Source organism: Aureobasidium pullulans, assembly GCF_000721785.1.
Source record: "Aureobasidium pullulans EXF-150 unplaced genomic scaffold scaffold_13, whole genome shotgun sequence".
NCBI classification, from domain to species: Eukaryota; Fungi; Ascomycota; class Dothideomycetes; order Dothideales; family Saccotheciaceae; genus Aureobasidium; species Aureobasidium pullulans.
In genome coordinates, this window is record NW_021941033.1 from 47,942 (window position 1) to 61,832 (window position 13,891).

The following is a 13,891-nucleotide window of genomic DNA, read 5'->3' on the forward strand; positions in this document are numbered from 1 at the left end:
TGACATTGTCTGCAAATTCCCAATTCCTCTGCGCGAATCCTTGCTAGATAGCTTCGGACTCCCGTAGTCGCTTACCGCAGAACCATGCAACCTCTTTTAGTGGCATTACTCAGCTGTACGCATGCCATGTTGTAATCCACTGACATGTAGCTCTATTGGGGGCGCGTCTGATGAACTTCCAGGATGCTGGGTAATTCTACTTGAGGTGCCTCGTCCCTCGTTCATTTCTTCTGGATATTCCAGTGTTGGAGCTCATTGCGGGCAGATCCTTTCACTCCATACTCTCCATGCATTCCATGTATCTCTCTGTGGTTAGCTGGGTTGCTCTTCTTCTAGAAGGCGCTGCAGCCGCACCGACATGGGGCACCGAGATCTTCGCAGTCAAGGAAAGACACATTATACCTCAAGGTTGGACCAGAATAGCCTCCCTTCCCGATTCTCATCTCATCGATCTTCGCATTGGCCTCCATCTACAGAATCCGGACATTTTCCAACGACGTGTTATGGAAGTCTCAGATCCATCTCACGCGCGCTATGGCCAATACCTTTCCGCCGCTGAGATTCGAAGCATTGTTGCGCCCTCAGAGCAAAGCATTGATATGGTTCAAAGCTGGCTTTCAGACCATGGTATCCATAACACTACACTCACTTCAACAGGTGACTGGATCAACGTGCGCTTACCTGTTCGCAAGGTTGAGACCATTCTGAATACTACATATTCTAAGTATGGTCACAACGATGGCTCGATATTGGTTCGAACTCCAGAGTGGTCCTTACCTAAGCATCTGCACAAACATATCGATGTCATTCAGCCCACAACATGTTTCTTCCGGCTCTCCAAGCATACAGTCGGTGCAAAACCCGAACGTGGACCGATAAAATGGCATAACAAGCAATGGTGGAGAGCGGCTCCAAACGATGTAAGTCTGCGCAACGCAGACTTTCCTCCAAAGCGATCTAACATGAATGATGTCTGCAGTCTTCGATCATCACGCCTTGTGAGATCAACGTAGTGTGTAATGTCACTGGCACCAATTCTGCAGGCGCCACTGTCACTGCCACAACCCTCGAGTGTTTGCGTTGCCTGTATGGGACGATCAATTACGTGCCAAAAGTACCCCAGAGAAACATGATCGGTGTTACGAATTACCTAAACGAGGTGTGCTTCTTGAATGTCACAAAATCAGAGACATGCAGCTAACAATTGTTAGACACAAAAGCGATCTGATATCAAAATCTTTCTCCAGAACTTTCGTCCGGAAGCAGTAGGGGTTGCGGACACGTTTCCGATTATTAACATCGCAAACGCTCAAAACCAGCAGGGATCTCTAGACGCCGATCAACTCGACGCTGGACTCAACATCGAAGGTGATCTCGATGGCGAGTTGGCCATCGGCATTAGCTGGCCAACAAGATTCATGTCATGGTCAACTGGCGGATCGCCACCCTTTTTGAGTGATCTCGCCACTCCTACAGATACGAACGAGCCTTACCTCGAATGGCTCAATTATGTTCTGGCACAAGAGCACTTGCCTCAAGTGATCAGCACTTCCTACGGCGATGACGAACAGACGGTGCCATACTCATATGCGAAACGAGTGTGTGATGGGTTCCAGCAACTTGGTGCCCGCGGAATCTCAGTCATCTTCGGTAGTGGTGACTCTGGTGTGGGCGCTGACGGAGCTTGCTTCTCAAACAGTAATACCTCCCACGCCATGTTTCTTCCCACCTTTCCTGCATCTTGCCCTTGGGTCACAAGTGTAGGTGGTACGCAGGGGTTCCAGCCTGAGATCGCAGTGACACGGTTCGGGAGTGGTGCTGGCTTCTCCAATTACTTTCTCGTTCCAGCATATCAGGCCTCTGCTGTCGATAAGTACATCAACAACATAGGAGATCTTTATGCAGGACTGTATAATCGGACCGGCCGAGGTTACCCAGACGTTGCGGCCCAAGGTAATCACGATGTAATTGTCTGGGAAGGCAATGTCACCACTATCGGAGGCACGAGTGCATCTGGGCCTACTTTTGCAGCAATCATTGCTCTAGTGAATGATGCACTCATTGCAGCTGGCAAGCCCGCCCTTGGATTTCTGAACCCATGGATATACGGTGGAGCTTTCGCTGCGCTTACTGACATCACGACTGGATCCTCGATTGGTTGTGATACCCCCGGATTTCCAGCTGCGGTCGGTTGGGATGCCGTAACCGGCTTCGGTACTCCGGTGATTGAAGCTGTCCCTACCATCATTGACACCTGCTGACCACCTTACAGAACTTGCACAAGCTCATTACTGAGGCATTCCGCGCACACAGGGTATGATACGGTTCGCTCAGCGGGGACTATAGGTAGTATGCCAGGTCGCAGAACAAAAACATTCTTTGGTGAATCTGGACGATCACGCTGACATATCCTATCTGTTTCTTATGGTCTCAATGAATGATACCAAGTATATCTCGTACACACTCCGAACTACTCTGGTGTGACTCTCATCCTAGATAGAGGTGACAAGCAAGAGCTCAAGCAGATTTATGACAAGTGCAAGAAAGTACCTTGATCGATCTGTCAAGTGACAAGCGTGTATCTCCGGCGACTGATGTGAGTCTGCAACGTAGGGTTTGCCCCGTTCGTCGTGACAGAAGCTCACAACACTCTCCTATTCCATATTCCAAGATTTGAAATTGGCATGATTTACTCTAGTAGCTTGCTAAGCCCCTTGGGTCCTTCTTTCAGCCGTGTCATGCTTTTATCTTTTCAGAGAACCAGAAATGATCGGGATATGTTTCATCGTTTGCCCCTCAAGAACCTTCTTACGGTCGAGCTCGTAGCAATCGTCAAACCTCTTCTGGATGTCCTCCGTGTCAACGTACCCCAGTCGACATTTGCATTCATCGGCATCATATTATCGATCCATAGTTGTTCTACTTCGATGCCTTTGAGGTCTTTCCCTTGGTGCCAGCTTGACCCTTGGCCTCACGAGTAGCCTGTCCATGCTCAACTTTCTTCAATGGCCTGTACTCTGCATCCCACATTTGAGCTCTAATCCACTGCTCCAGATCCTCATCGTTATCAGGAATGTGCTCTTCTTGAGCCAAGTTCTCCTCCTGAGCCTTCTTGATCACTGCTGCAGCGATCTTGACGCTGATCTCGCGAACGTTAGTAACATCTGGCAGCAATCCTGCGTTCTCGTCCTTGAGTGCAGGTGCTTGAGCTGCAAGTGCCTTGGTTGCTGCAACTAGCAAAGGTGGTGACATGAGCTTGGTGCGCGACAGGATGGCTCCCAGTCCAATACCGGGGAATGTGGTGCTGTTATTGCACTCTGCAACCTCGTACTTCGAGCCGTTGTATTCCATAGGGTCGAAAGGCGATCCGGTTGCCATCAGTGCCTTGCCTTCTGTCCACTTGAACAGGTCCTTGGGGTCTGCCTCGTGAAGCTTTGTCGGGTTGGAAAGAGGGAAGATGATAGGACGGTCAGTATGCTTGGCCATCTCCTTGATAACCTCTTCCGTGAAAGCCTTGGGCTTGGTAGATGTGCCGATCAGAATGTGAGGCTTGACTTCACGAACAATCTCGAGCAGGTCATCGTGCTTTTTATTCTCCCACTCTGAGTCCTTGCGTGCATAAGGATGTTGAGCAGGTGTGAGGTCGTCCTTCATCGATTCAAGAAGGAGACCAGGCTTGTCAACACACCAAATCTGCTTCATAGCATCCTCTTTCGACTTGCCTGACTCGACAGCAATCGCGTCCGATACTTGGTCTGCGATACCAGTGCCTGCGGTTCCAGAACCGTACATCAAGACACGAATATCTTTCATCTCGAGCTTTGCAACCTTCAATGCGGCGTAGATAGCTGCCAAGGTAACACATCCAGTACCCTGAACATCGTCGTTGAAGCAAGCAATTTCAGGGGTATACTTGTCCAAGATACGGCGAGCGTTGGGAAGACCGAAGTCTTCAAAGTGGAGGTAGGCGTTCGGGTACTGCTTTCTCGCAGTCTTGACAAAAGTGTCAACGAACTTGTCGTACTTTTCTCCTCTGACTCTCTCTTGCTTGAGACCAAGATAGAGGTCATCGTCGAGCAGGTCCTTGTTGTTTGTGCCACAGTCGAGAACGACAGGTAGTGTACGGTGAGGGTGAATTCCGGCGCAGAGAGTGTAAATGGCCAGCTTCGCGATCGAGATCAAAATACCTCCAACACCTTGGTCACCAATACCAAGAATCTGCTCACCATCACTGACAACGATCAGATCGATGTCCTCCGATCCGCCCCATTGCGACATGTCTCGCTCGACCTTATCGGGCTCATTGACGTTCAGGAAGCAGCCTTCCGGACGACGGAACAGTGACGAGTAGTTGCTGATAGCCTCGCCCTCGGTAGGCGTATAGATGATACCAAACATCTCCTTCAAGTGCTCCTGAATCAACTTGTAGTACAACACCTCGTTCTGCTCTTTCAAGCTGGTCATGAAAGTGTTCTTGGCGAGATTGTCATGACGAGAGCTGTACTGAGCATATGCTCTCTTGACTTGCTCATCCAGAGTCTGGACATTTGATGGGAGTAATCCGGTAAGGTCGAATTCGTCACGCTCTTCGGCAGTAAAAGCACTGCCTTTGTTGAGATAAGCGCATGAGAGCAATTCAGAGCCCTGGAATATAATGTCAGCAGCGTCAGAAGGTTACATAGCTGTTTGTGATATGCTCACAGTCAATGCACACTCCATAGGTCTGTTAGTTGCCAGAGGGAGATGGCTGAATTTGGTAGTCTTATCGCCAGCCATTCTGATTGTATTGCTGAATGCTCGGGAATAGGTAAATTGCCTTGGAAGTATGCGAGGAATAGAAAGAGAAGGCTTAAACAACCCAAAAGACATCGGTCGCTATTTCTATTTCCAATTCTTCTACGTGGAACCGTCCGGAAATTTTTTGTTTTACGAAATGTTGCAACCTGCTATGCTGTTGACATGACGTTGGTTTGAGTTAGGCCCGATTTCTATTCGCGATGCCGCGGAAAGTCGGGCACAACGTCTTCTGCCTACGTACCACCACCTCCCAAGTTCCAACAAAAACTTGACATCCACCATCTATCGTCACCAAGGGCTATAGTTGTGGACGCGAGTTATACGAGTCAACGATTATCGAATTTCAAATCCTGCTTCACGATGCCGCACATTTCGTCTCGCGACGCTCACCCTTTCTGTTTGGCTTGACCAAGGCAGGTCTCGAGTCGTCTTCAGCAGGACCGCCACTATCACAACGACCTTCTCCCTTTGGACTATTGTGTCACGCTGCTGTCTTTATGTTCCTATCTGTTCACGACGTGCCAGCGTCCCGAGGGGGTACCTGAACGCTTCACCACATTCCCCCAAACTCCGCCAACTTCCCACCCAAGTCCACAGGACACCTCTACCTCCACCTCTCGAGCACTATATACCATCCCACCTCCCCAGATCCCAAGGAGATGTGGCCGAGTGGTTATGGCGCTAGTTTCAGGCTCACCTGAAATGAGTTTACTAGTGGGCAACCGCGTGGGTTCGAATCCCACCATCTTCACCATCCTTTTGCCCTCGTGGGCACTGTTTTGCTGTAGAAACCAAGCCAGATATGCAGGAATTAGTTGGTATCCTTTTAGCACGCCGTAGAAAGAATTTATTCTAGGCGGAGGAAAACTCCAAAACTTAAAAGCTGCCAAGACTTCACAGCTGCCTTTGCAGCGGGCTTGGCGGGGTCACCCTGATTGTATACACTTTGGGCGCCATACACTCGACCATGTCTCCATGGGCAAAAGTGATACTCGATGGTGTATAATGCTCGAGAGGTGGGCCTTCAGCCCAATGTATATCTGGATGATGCCCAAAGCTGGAAACTCTTGATAAGAACGATTGATCATTTTGCAGAGACGGGCTTCCAGCAGGTCCTGCCAGTGTATGTCTCAGATCACGAAGAAATGCGATCATCTCTGCGCTGTCGGCCAGGTGAGGAGCACCATATTCATCGAAACTAACATGTTTAGTATGTCAAGTAAGAGATAACCGATTTTGAATTAAAGACTGTTTATGGAGCATAACCCCTTCACCAAAACGCCCAAGCGACGTTACTGACACAAAGATAAGATCAAATAAGAAAGCAACCGTCCACCCTTAGTTACACTAAAGTCCGTTGATCCATTCGCCATAAACCTCGTGAAAATCTTTTTGGTTCTGCCTGCCGTCATTCATCGCTGTCCTCACTGTGCAGCATCCCAACATGACCTTACTGGGATTTCTTCCACCCATACTGCCCAGAGATGCGGTGTTTTAGTAGTCCTTGCTAATGCCCTCGACGGGACCAGCGTAGTCGTACTTGCCCTTGAACTTGTAGTAAACGACTGCGGCAATCCAAGTAATTCCGTAGATGAGAATAGTCCAGTTCATGTCCTTGGCATCGGGATGAGGTCTGGATGGGAAGAATAGCATGACCCAGCAGAAGGACAAGAAGGTGATGGCGATCAAGTTGATTGCGAGACCCCAACGACCCAAGCTGAAGCGACTAGGCAGGAGAGACTCCTTCAAGATCCGCTTGCGAGCCATGCATCCAATGCAAATGATGTACGAGGTCAGAAGACCGACGCTGGACAGACTGGTGATTACGTTGAAAGCTGTGTTCGAGCCGATGACGATGAGAGAGATGAGAACAGTAAGAACCACCGTTACAGTGCAAGCATTGAGAGGAATGTCCATGCCAGGTCGCACCTGTCGAAGTTAGTTCTTGTACTCGGAAGATAGATCAAAGTTTTACTTACTCGGCCAAGGAAAGCAGAGAATGGGAGACCGCCATCTCTAGCAAAAGCAAATAGTTGTCTCGATGTTGTTGTGACTTGGTTGATGGCAGTAAAGAATAGCAGGACACAGACAATAGCTGTCAAACCTGATGCACCAGCTTTTGACTGAACAGCGTTGTAAAAGACCTGCATGCTGTGTTAGTGTCGTCCCAATGCAGAAACATGGATCGTCGCTTGTTTACCTGAATGTATCCTTGACCGAATTTAGTGTCGAGAACGGACTCAACTGACCCTCCGAGAGTGAACATGAGGGTGATAACGGTGACGAACCCTAGAGCATAGTTGACGACGGCAGTGGCTGCCATGGATCGTGGAAGGACCCAGGATGCATCTTTGAGCTCTTCTGAAAGATGGCAAGCCGAATCGGAGCCAAGAAGGGTGGTGAATGGAGATAGAATGCCGACCAACGTAGACAATCCGACGTTACCCCAACCCATGTTGTCACTGAACTCGGTAAAGACTTTCTTTGCAGGAGTTCTCTCAGCCATGACCCAGAGAACGACGATGATGGTGAAGAAGCTGAAAAAGAAGAACAACAACATGAAGCCTTCGAGCAACGGTAACTTTTTGATGGCCACAGTGTTGATAAAGATGCAGATGATGACAATTCCAATGGTCATGAGAGCCGCGTGCCATCCAGGAAGTGTGTAGCCTTCGATGTTGAGGGCGATCAGACCTTGAATGTTGAGTGCTGGTGTATAGGCGCTGGCACACATGGCTGCCTGCCATCCCAGAACACACATCCAACCTGCGACTCAGGTCAGTAAGGGTGATGAGTCTTAGAATGAGTAATTACTTACCAACTATGTACGAAAGGAAACGTTGGTACTTCGGTGGAGCGAATTCACTAACCCCTGTTGATTATGTCAGTCATTGCGCTTCATCATGGCATGGTTAGCAGATGGAATAATCTCACAATGGTATTGGCCACCTGCTGTAGGCGCCCTTCGAAAACGTTAGCTGATCGAGATCCATGCACGATATTTCAATGTCACGCAAGACCCACATTGATGCCATTTCGGCCATGGAAAGCATGCAGAAGAACATTCCCACCGCGACAATAAGGAACATCCAAACACCACCGGCCATTCCTCCATTGGCGAGAGTAACATTTGAGGAGCTGTTAAGGTTTGGTCAGTTTCCGTGGAGTGTTCAATATTTGGCCATCACAAACATCAGAGCGACCACCCAAGCATTGCCCAACAACAGACTGAAGCCCCAGATGGAGACAAAACGGAAGTTACGCTGGTTTTCGGTGAGTATGGTGCAGTATATGGTGTTTCAAGAGTTCAACACTGACTCTGAGCTCTTGAAGCTTTCCCATACGACGCATGTCATAATCATCGTCCTTGGTGCCGCCCTTGGTTGCCTCAATAGTTGCTGCATCTTCGGCATCCTCGATTTGGTGCTCGAACGAACTGGCGGTCTGGACAGACGAAGAGTGCTTGATACTATCCATCTCAATGGCGGTGGAGGACATGTCGGTGGAGAGGAGAGGTTCGCGCGAGCAGTCGGCCAAAGAAAACGAAGTATTGGACAAACGTCTGGTTGGAGTTACACACCGAGTTTGTACTCGGAAGAAGACAGGACGCATGCAAGGATAAATAAGTCAACTCCCTCGGAGAGACGATTCCTCACAGTCTGTGTTTGGGCGGCAACTGTTAAGGGAAGGAGCTAACGGACGGCAAATCTGCGCCGAGTGAATCTAGCAAAATCGCACCTTGATAGACGGCGCAAGGGTTGCTGCAACTACCCACCTTGCATCCCACCAAACCATGGAGTCATGGTGCTACGAAGGACGGGGGCTAGAGGTCACCTCGCACCATCCTCAGCAGAAACGGATGTTGCACATTGCTGGGAAGAGGTAAAACTGACTGTTCTCACGCCATGGTGTCGCCTTATTGTTCAAAGCCGATGCACTCTCGGACAATCACTTTGCTATACCTGACCTGGTCTCTATGGCTTTCCTCTGCTTGTGAGCAAGCAGAGAAAGCAAGGAATTTTGCGCCAATGTGGCTTCGATCAACGCGCCAGACCAAGGTCAATATGGGATTGACAGCGGCAATGTTTGACTGGGCTGGTAGTCTGCGTTGGTGGCTCTGCAAACACCTTGCAGATGCTCCTGCTTCAGTGAACCATTTCGGTTGCAGGGCTTGCACTGAGGGTTGCAGATTTGACAACGCCAAGCCATGGGCGACGTCTTCCGAGGGTACACAACAGCTTCCCACTCGCAACTCTGCAGGACACAAACCGGGATGTCGTTTCCTCTCATTCAAGATCACTTACGAGGAATCTCAATGTCTAGGCGCTCAGATTTGACAAGATCGCGACTATGCAATGGTCGAGGCTAACCGGAAGTAAAGCAGTGCCGATGCCGTTCAATACAGTATAAAGCACAACTTTCTCGTGCTCACTCAAGTAGTTCGTCATGACTTGCATAATCTCATCTCCTGCTGACAGTCTGTCCGACCCATTGACCGCTGCTGAGAAGAGGCCATGGTTCGCCTCCACCAATCTCCCACCGCATCGTGGATTGGACCCAAGTCTGTGTCGTTGGCTGTCCTCTTTCCCATGATAAACGCCTGTAATACTCGGCATGTTTCGCTACTCACCTTGCAGGGTGAGCGCATAATCTTGAGTTGCACAAACAGCCGCTTGTTCATCCATCCTCAGCCCTCGCCTGACACCCCCCAAAAGACCGTGTCATATATGGTCCAGACATTGTCGTAGGCTAGGGCGTCCCCCTTTCTCGGCCTTTGCTTTTTCAATTTCGCTAAGAGTAGTCGGAAGGCTTGGTTTTGGTTGCCAATACCTCAATTAGGGCGCAACCTCTATCGCCAGACGTCTATCAATTATGGCGCGGTTCGCACAGGGACCTCCAGCCCACCTTTGGATTGCAGTCTTGATATCTTTGAGCTATTCATGCTTTACCTGGTTTCTTCGAATTTATGCAAGAGTTGGCTACTATGGAATAGATGATATCGCCATTACCATCGCACATGTAAGTCTTCCGTTTTCTGGCATCTAGCCGTTGTGGTTCTTCTCATCTATGCAATTTGACTTTGTCACTCGAAGTGTCCAGTCGGCTCCATTATATCCACGAACAACATGATATATGTCGAGAACAAATAGTTGACGCAGCGATAGGTCACAGCTCTCGCGCAATGGGCATCCTTGATAGTGGCACTCAACAATGGCCTTGGTGAGCCGGAGGCGATAGTCGGACATGAGCACCTCAATAGTATGGCTCGGGTAAGTATTCTGAACGTCCCTTTATCAGACCAGATTCCTGACAATCGAGATACAGGCAGTCGTCGCCAGCCAAACATTTTATCTCCTCACGATGGGGTTAACAAACCTATCCCTGACTCTACTGATGAGAAGAATATTCTCGACCAATACCAAACACAAGATCGGATCCTACATTTTGCTCGGTGTCATCTCAGCATGGCTCGTCCTCGCAGTCGCCGCTGTCAAGTCCAATTGTCCATCAACACATATACTCGAAGGACAGGAACACACATGTCCTAATGACGTAGGTTTTTAATTAGGTTTTTGTTACAATTCGCTGACCTGGCGTAGATATATCGGTGGAGAGCCATCTTTGCAATCACAATCTGCATTGAAGCTGCTGTGATGGGCTTGCCTATTTACCTCGTGAGCCATCTTCGAATCAAAACCAGCAAGAAAATGCTTGTTGTCTCAGCCTTTGCGTATCGAATGCCGTATGTGAAATACTCATCGTCACGGATTTAACCAATGCTGATCTGGACCTGAAGTATGATCGCCTTGTCTATACTATATATGAAGGTCTACAGCAAAGCAGTACGCTCCGACGATCGATCACACCACTTTTCGAAGGTCATCGTCTGGCAGCAAGCGTCGATCTGCTACAGCCTCTTATCAGCAACCCTACCTTTCGTTCAAGCTTTCATGCGTAGCTTTACAACAGGCGGCACAGCTTTCGGCAGCATAATCTATGGATCTCGCAACAGCCGGTCCAACAGCTCCGGTGACACCTCAAGAAGTAGATCGCGAAATGAATCATTCACTCCGCAGTTTTTGGGCCGTACGAGGACGGTCTGCCGTGGAGCGGGCAAGCAGACCAACAATGAAGCCCATCGTGCGTCAGGCGGATCGCAGGAACTGATTGTCCGGCGTGAAGTTACTGTAGCCGTCACCCAAAACTGAAGACTTGCTTGAAGGAGTTCTGGGTTTGCGCGCAAGGATTGTTCGGACATATCAACGCCACGTATTTACGCATACATAATGACATGTTAAATATTCTTACCCCATTTACAGTCAGTCGCAGCACAGAACGCATGCAGACAATGGCAAGAGAGAACATGCCTAAATCTTGGGGTGTCACAACAAGACGAGAATGCAAGACCTTAGGAATCTCCATTTCATGTATCATGCTTATACCGATGCAACGCAGAAGTCATCTTCCGTTGTGTTGCGCGCATTGTTTCTTTTCCAACGCAATCGCTCCTAGAAAACTACTGCAAACTTGAAGCACATAGTTGCCCTAGCTCAATGCAAGGACTCTATTCTCATGTATCACATATCCGGTCGATCAGCCGGAAACAAGCACCTGCGTGAAGTGGATGCATCTGGGCGCATGAAGCGGTCGGTGGCTGCATTGCCACGTGCAGCCCATAATCCATAGCCTACATGATATTCATTGTCAGTTCGACGTCTGAGAACCATGTACCAAGAATTTCTCCTTCTTGCTTCTCCACCTCGAGCTGCAAGTATCGTTTGCTCGCAGGGGCCCGTTATGCTGTGCTTCAATGCCACGCGCTATCAGCCATGTTATCTGTCGACCAGACACGTGGTACCATACACGTCCGCAGCTACAACTATGGCAGACTACTCGCCGGATCAATCGCATGCACCGAACTTTTCTGAGCCGTAAGGCGTTGTCGCTTGGCTACAGTACCGAACTGTTGACGAGCTCGCATCGGCACAAGTCCATAACTCCTGAACGGATGTAAGATGCTCCCTTGCCCTCGGTCATGCTTGGGGCGTACTCGGTACACTCGGCACTTCTAACAGATAGCCATGTTCGTGTCACAGGCTTGCCTCGGCGCCCAGGTATTGTCATCGCTTCGGCCTCGTACTTGACGATTGTCAAGCCTCTGAATGCACAACAGGTACGCCTCCGGACTCTGTCGAGAGATTCACCAAGCCATCTGTCCTACATACAAGACCTTGGAGAGGAGATGTCCTGTCTGTTGGTACTTGACTCCCGTTCGACATGGAGAAAATCATCGCGGGTGGGCTTTGTCCATGCTTTCTTACCTCATCTTCATCATAGACTTCCTTTCATGCCCGAGAGGTGGATAAGACTTGCGAGCTTGAATGACGTGGAGGTACGTCTGCGTGAACACAACAGATCCACATGCTGTGCACACGGAAGATCTGGGCTGCTCGAGGTTGCACTTTTACTTGTCCGTGACTTCGTATCGTCCACGATGTCTCTAGTGACTTCAGGCACCACGCAGTCCATAAGAACCGCCTATATTCGGGATGCGTTACCCCAAAGTTGATCTCATAACCTCGAGGCCAGGTGCAGACGACCGCTTTTGCTTGCTCTTGGTATGCAAGTCCGGATGAGCTTCGTCAGTCAAGATGTCTCGTAGAAGTACTTTCGTAAGCCTGTACGGCATTTTGATATCGGCGACGAAGTATTACGTGAGAAAGGTCAATGTCTAGCCTCGATACATGTTCAGTGTCGTAAGTGATTTGATCATTAAGCGTTCGTCAAACGACTGCTACGTAACAAGGTCCATCAGGTTATCAGCTTCGAAGCTCAAAGGGCAGGGGTGTCTGCAAACAAGGCCTTGGAGAAAGCCTCGGGGTATCTCGAACCAGCGACCTCCGCGGCCTCGCAAGCCTTTCTGATCTCGTTCGTCTCCTCATCAGTAAGCTTGACCTTCAGGGCGCCCAAGTTCTCGTCAACACGACTGAGGTTGGTGGTTCCTGGAATAGGGAAGATGTCGTCGCCCTGGGCCATCAACCAGGCAAGGGTGATCTGAGAGGCAGTGAGACCCTTCTTCTTGGCGATCTCGGTGATCTGGTCGACGAGTTTGAGGTTCTTAGGGAAGTTCTCAGCGCTGAAGCGAGGTGCGAAACGGCGGAAGTCTCCCTCCTCGAAGTCGTCTGGAGATCTGATGGTGCCTCCGAGCATACCGCGACCAATGGGAGAGTATGCAACGACAGCGACGCCGAGTTCGCGACATGTCTTGAGCAGACCAATCTGCTCGCTCTCGATGTCAAGAGAGAAGGGCGAGTACTCGATTTGGACTGCTGTGATGGGGTGTACGGCGTAGGCACGTCTCAAACTCTCGCTGCTGACCTCTGACAGACCGAGGTACTTGATCTTGCCGGCCTCCTTGAGTTCCTTCATGGCCTGGACAGTCTTTTCCACAGGGGTCTTTCCATCGAGACGATGAGCGTAATACAGATCAATGCTGTTGACTCCAAGGCGTGACAGCGACTTGTCGCATGCCTTCTTAGCGTACTCAGGGCTTGAGTCAACAATGGGGTTGCCCTGCTCGTCACGAAGGTTGGCGAACTTTGTGGCCAGGAAGATCTGCTCGCGCTTGCCAGGGTTGGCCTTGAACCAGTTTCCTATTTAATCCGTGTTAGTTGTCTAAGATTGTCATCGATGCAAGATCTTTCAGCAGCATACCGATCAGATCCTCATTGTCCATGTACATGTCTATTCGTGGTTAGCTGGTATGTACAGCATCAGCAAGTTCGAGCTCAATCACCTGCTGTGTCCCAGAAAAGCTCTCCCTGCTCGTACAATTTATCCAGTACGGCAAAGCGCTCCTCATCGGGCTTAGGTTTGCCATAGAATGCTGACAATCCCATGGCTCCATAACCCATTCTGGTGACATAAGGACCATTCTTTCCCAACTGGCCCGTTGGCAGTTTGGTAGCGCCAATGGCGGACTTGACGGTATTGACGACTTGCTGCATATTGTTGAATTGTTTCTTTTGATGATTCACTTGAAACAACGATAGCTAGTTGATGTTGTAACTATGTTTATATATCCACCTTCACC

General features: G+C 49.6%; 7 protein-coding genes across 7 annotated transcripts; 4 read left to right on the top strand and 3 right to left on the bottom strand.

The window, feature by feature from the left end:
• Positions 1-272: 272 nt before the first annotated feature.
• M438DRAFT_321749 (subtilisin-like protein) lies at positions 273-2,261 on the top strand (the record flags this gene model as incomplete). The annotated part of the gene is made up of 3 exons (XM_029902932.1): positions 273-848; positions 980-1,159; positions 1,212-2,261. The coding sequence occupies exons 1-3, from the start codon at positions 288-290 to the stop codon at positions 2,259-2,261; spliced, it is 1,791 nt and encodes a 596-aa protein (XP_029758832.1). The 5' UTR covers positions 273-287.
• A 658-nt stretch (positions 2,262-2,919) lies between these two features.
• M438DRAFT_336630 (uncharacterized protein) lies at positions 2,920-4,776 on the bottom strand (the record flags this gene model as incomplete). Its single annotated transcript, XM_029903907.1, has 2 exons — positions 2,920-4,644; positions 4,702-4,776. The coding sequence occupies 2 exons, from the start codon at positions 4,774-4,776 to the stop codon at positions 2,920-2,922; spliced, it is 1,800 nt and encodes a 599-aa protein (XP_029758833.1).
• Positions 4,777-6,291: 1,515 nt separating this feature from the next.
• M438DRAFT_276878 (amino acid transporter) lies at positions 6,292-8,274 on the bottom strand (the record flags this gene model as incomplete). The annotated part of the gene is made up of 8 exons (XM_029900880.1): positions 6,292-6,726; positions 6,777-6,941; positions 6,998-7,563; positions 7,616-7,669; positions 7,732-7,760; positions 7,822-7,935; positions 7,990-8,060; positions 8,116-8,274. 8 exons carry the CDS (start codon positions 8,272-8,274, stop codon positions 6,292-6,294), a joined length of 1,593 nt encoding a protein of 530 aa, XP_029758834.1.
• Positions 8,275-8,536: 262 nt separating this feature from the next.
• M438DRAFT_45381 (uncharacterized protein) lies at positions 8,537-9,188 on the top strand. Its single transcript, XM_029910115.1, has one exon. The coding sequence runs from the start codon at positions 8,703-8,705 to the stop codon at positions 9,132-9,134; it is 432 nt and encodes a 143-aa protein (XP_029758835.1). The 5' UTR covers positions 8,537-8,702; the 3' UTR covers positions 9,135-9,188.
• Positions 9,189-9,261: 73 nt separating this feature from the next.
• Positions 9,262-11,137, top strand: M438DRAFT_398237 (uncharacterized protein). The gene is made up of 5 exons (XM_029909351.1): positions 9,262-9,816; positions 9,963-10,067; positions 10,123-10,350; positions 10,398-10,540; positions 10,595-11,137. The coding sequence occupies exons 1-5, from the start codon at positions 9,670-9,672 to the stop codon at positions 11,004-11,006; spliced, it is 1,035 nt and encodes a 344-aa protein (XP_029758836.1). The 5' UTR covers positions 9,262-9,669; the 3' UTR covers positions 11,007-11,137.
• Positions 11,138-11,540: 403 nt separating this feature from the next.
• M438DRAFT_45401 (uncharacterized protein) lies at positions 11,541-12,498 on the top strand. The gene has a single exon (XM_029910116.1). The coding sequence runs from the start codon at positions 11,834-11,836 to the stop codon at positions 12,365-12,367; it is 534 nt and encodes a 177-aa protein (XP_029758837.1). The 5' UTR covers positions 11,541-11,833; the 3' UTR covers positions 12,368-12,498.
• A 12-nt stretch (positions 12,499-12,510) lies between these two features.
• On the bottom strand, positions 12,511-13,863 carry M438DRAFT_299795 (Aldo/keto reductase). Its single transcript, XM_029902043.1, has 3 exons — positions 13,595-13,863; positions 13,513-13,542; positions 12,511-13,451 (listed from the first exon to the last, which is right to left on the bottom strand). Exons 1-3 carry the CDS (start codon positions 13,803-13,805, stop codon positions 12,631-12,633), a joined length of 1,062 nt encoding a protein of 353 aa, XP_029758838.1. The 5' UTR covers positions 13,806-13,863; the 3' UTR covers positions 12,511-12,630.
• Positions 13,864-13,891: the final 28 nt, after the last annotated feature.

Coding starts and splice junctions, on each gene's coding strand:
- M438DRAFT_45381 (XM_029910115.1), top strand. CDS start 8,703: ATGGTGTCGCCTTATTGTTCAAAGCCGATGCACTCTCGGACAATCACT.
- M438DRAFT_398237 (XM_029909351.1), top strand. CDS start 9,670: ATGGCGCGGTTCGCACAGGGACCTCCAGCCCACCTTTGGATTGCAGTC. Junction 10,068..10,122: donor ACCTCAATAGTATGGCTCGG/GTAAGTATTCTG, acceptor ATCGAGATACAG/GCAGTCGTCGCCAGCCAAAC. Junction 10,351..10,397: donor AACACACATGTCCTAATGAC/GTAGGTTTTTAA, acceptor GACCTGGCGTAG/ATATATCGGTGGAGAGCCAT.
- M438DRAFT_45401 (XM_029910116.1), top strand. CDS start 11,834: ATGCTTGGGGCGTACTCGGTACACTCGGCACTTCTAACAGATAGCCAT.
- M438DRAFT_299795 (XM_029902043.1), bottom strand. CDS start 13,805: ATGCAGCAAGTCGTCAATACCGTCAAGTCCGCCATTGGCGCTACCAAA. Junction 13,543..13,594: donor GCTTTTCTGGGACACAGCAG/GTGATTGAGCTC, acceptor AACCACGAATAG/ACATGTACATGGACAATGAG. Junction 13,452..13,512: donor GGACAATGAGGATCTGATCG/GTATGCTGCTGA, acceptor CGGATTAAATAG/GAAACTGGTTCAAGGCCAAC.